The 2,690-nt window shown below is 36.1% G+C and overlaps 1 protein-coding gene across 1 annotated transcript; it reads right to left on the bottom strand.

Annotated features, from left to right (window-relative positions):
- Window positions 1-743: 743 nt before the first annotated feature.
- Window positions 744-1,670, bottom strand: LOC140508635 (vomeronasal type-1 receptor 1-like). The gene has a single exon (XM_072616527.1). The coding sequence runs from the start codon at window positions 1,668-1,670 to the stop codon at window positions 744-746; it is 927 nt and encodes a 308-aa protein (XP_072472628.1).
- Between the last annotated feature and the right edge of the window lie 1,020 nt (window positions 1,671-2,690).

Here is a 2,690-nt window from a genome sequence, read left to right as displayed (position 1 = left end):
GCAGACAGAATAGGAACCCTCACGGAGAATGTAGAGAGTGTATTTTCACGTGTGATATCAGAATGATAAATCGAATGTTGGGGATAGAGGAATTGAGTTGTGTCCTGAGATATCATAGAATTTTTTAGATGGAAGGTACTTTCAGAATCCCTGAGTTTAATTCAACCGATGAATTCATCAACATTAGCTCCACAGGAAGGGAAGTCATCATAAGCAGGCATACTGAACTTCTATTTGTGGTACATTTCTGTGTTTCAGACTACTGATTTCCTCAAGATTCCTCTCCCCTGAGAAGTGAGAGAAAGTGAACACTACTAATACTAATAACTCCAATACCTAATATTTAAACAGTATTTTGTGGCAGTATGAGATCAAATCTATGGTATTTTTTTTCATTTAATAGTACTAATATCTTCAAGAGAGATGACATTGGGTGAACATGATTAACAATAATAAGAATTACCAAAATCAATAATAATGCCTAATATTTATATGGCATTTTCAGATGAACAAGTCATTTTATAGAAATTATCTTTTGTGTTCTTCACAAAAATCCTGGAGGGTTGGTTTTATCATTATTTTTATTGTGCAAATGATGATTCTGAGGCAAACAGGTTAAAGGGAACTGCCCTGGCTTCATATAGCTGCTATGTGTCTGAGGCAGAATTTTTACTGAAATCTTCTACAGTATAACGTCCAAAATTCGATCTGCTACATCACCTAAATGGTTTTTTTTCAGGATTTTATTGAACTGGAAGCTTCATTCCATTCCACAGAACCATAGAGTACTTGGAGACTTGAGAGTCACTGACAATTAAAACAAAGGGGCTACAGGCTGGAAAGCAGGCAGCTAAGAAGGCAGAGATGTGAATCAGCCAGGAGTTTGGCCTCCCCAAATACATATGCAATGCTAAAATGGAATTCAGAGAGTAAAAAGAGACAAACATGCTAACCAACACCAGTATGGTTTGGGTGGCTCTTTTCTCAGGGGAGCTACCTGATGTAATATCATTGCCATGAATATATTGCACTCTCTGGTGGTGTCTGTACAAGACAAAAACCATATATCCGCTGGTTCCTAACATAATTCCTACACAGAAAATATCAGGAAGGGAATATATGAATGCGTACATTGTAACAGTAAAGGAACTATCAAATGTAGTAGAACAGTAAATGAGATCATTTCCTTCAGTGATGTTTTTGATTCCCATTGGGCCTTTGATATTTAAAAGTGAATAGCGATATATCAGCAGATGAAAAGTCCAGCAAAAGAAACAGAATGGGATAATGCACTTTGGGATTCTGGCTTTGATTTCTGCCCACCTGAAATGACTAAGACTTAATGTGATGGCTTGGCAGACACTAAGAAAGCAGGTGGTGAAGAGAGAAAGTCCCCGGGCCACTCGGTGCAAGTAAAACACAAGTTTACATCCCACATCATCCAAGAAATTGTTGAGTCCCAAAGCAGTTGTAGTCTGAGGGATCCCTTTGGAAAGAAGCACCAAGTCATTGACAAATGCCAAGTGAGAGAGAAGGAAGTCTATGGGTCTCAGCCTGGGCCCAATGAAGAAGATGATGGTGTAAAGGCCCAGGAGGAAGGAGTTCCCCAAGACCCCAAATCCAATCTGTAACACAAAAAGAAGGCCCAATACCATGTGATTAGAAGTCATTTTCTTTTTGTTGATGGGAGGTAGATAGCTGTGAAAACCAAGAGATCCTTATTTGTTCAGAAACATAAGGGGTAGGATATATTTCCTGTAGTGAGGGAGACACTTCACTTGTCCAGTATAAGTCACCATGAACCACTCATTCCATCTAACAACATGATGACAATATTTCTTTTAGTGTTGCCTGACGGAACATTGAGAGTTTAAAATTGATTAGAAAGTTTCTGATGTCCTTTCTGGCTTTCATTTCTAGAAGATTATTTTTGTAGCACTTAGATTGAGTTGTTCTTTGATGAAATAGTTTAATTATATAATCCTTACAAGGTGCTGGCCGATACGTTGATATCTGGAAGGAACCAGTAACTACAAAGCTTCTGTAATAGAGAGAATAATTAATTACACCTATGATGTTATGAATCCTAACCATCTCTTTTGATAGTTTTCATACTCCTATATCTAACAGGCTTCATATTTGTGTCTTTGAGTATGATGGCAGCCACTCTGTTCGGTAACAATAAATTTTGCTGTATTTTTTCTGCATGCTATAGAGACAAGAAAAATCTGATATAGGTGTGCTCATCTTTTAATTTCTCTTCTCATAAAAATTGTTTTCAGTATCGCTTTTTATAATACAGATTCACATATCATATTGATAGATATTCCTCTTCAATTTGTGTTTTTTTAATGACTGTGGAGATTCTTGACCTTGTTTCCATTCTTATTATTTTCATTACTACTTGTTTCTACCTATAACAATCCCTGTTTGATAGTAACATTGATATGGCACAGAATAAGTAAGTTAATATAATTACTACTGTCATTTTTATTACATTCACTCTTCTCATCCACAACAATTAATGTTCCTCCACTTACTTGGTCTGTTTTCATTTCTTGCACTACTGAATCATTGTTGGATTCATATAATTCTTAAGTGAATATTAATAGAGGAACTCCTAAATATTTTGGGATTTTTAACTTCTAGAGTTATTTTGAATGGACTTTCTGTTTCTAGTTCTTCCTTCA

The sequence above is a fragment of the Notamacropus eugenii genome, chromosome 5 (genome assembly GCF_028372415.1).
Source record: "Notamacropus eugenii isolate mMacEug1 chromosome 5, mMacEug1.pri_v2, whole genome shotgun sequence".
Lineage (NCBI taxonomy): Eukaryota > Metazoa > Chordata > Mammalia > Diprotodontia > Macropodidae > Notamacropus > Notamacropus eugenii.
This window is presented reverse-complemented; position numbering and strand designations above follow the sequence as displayed.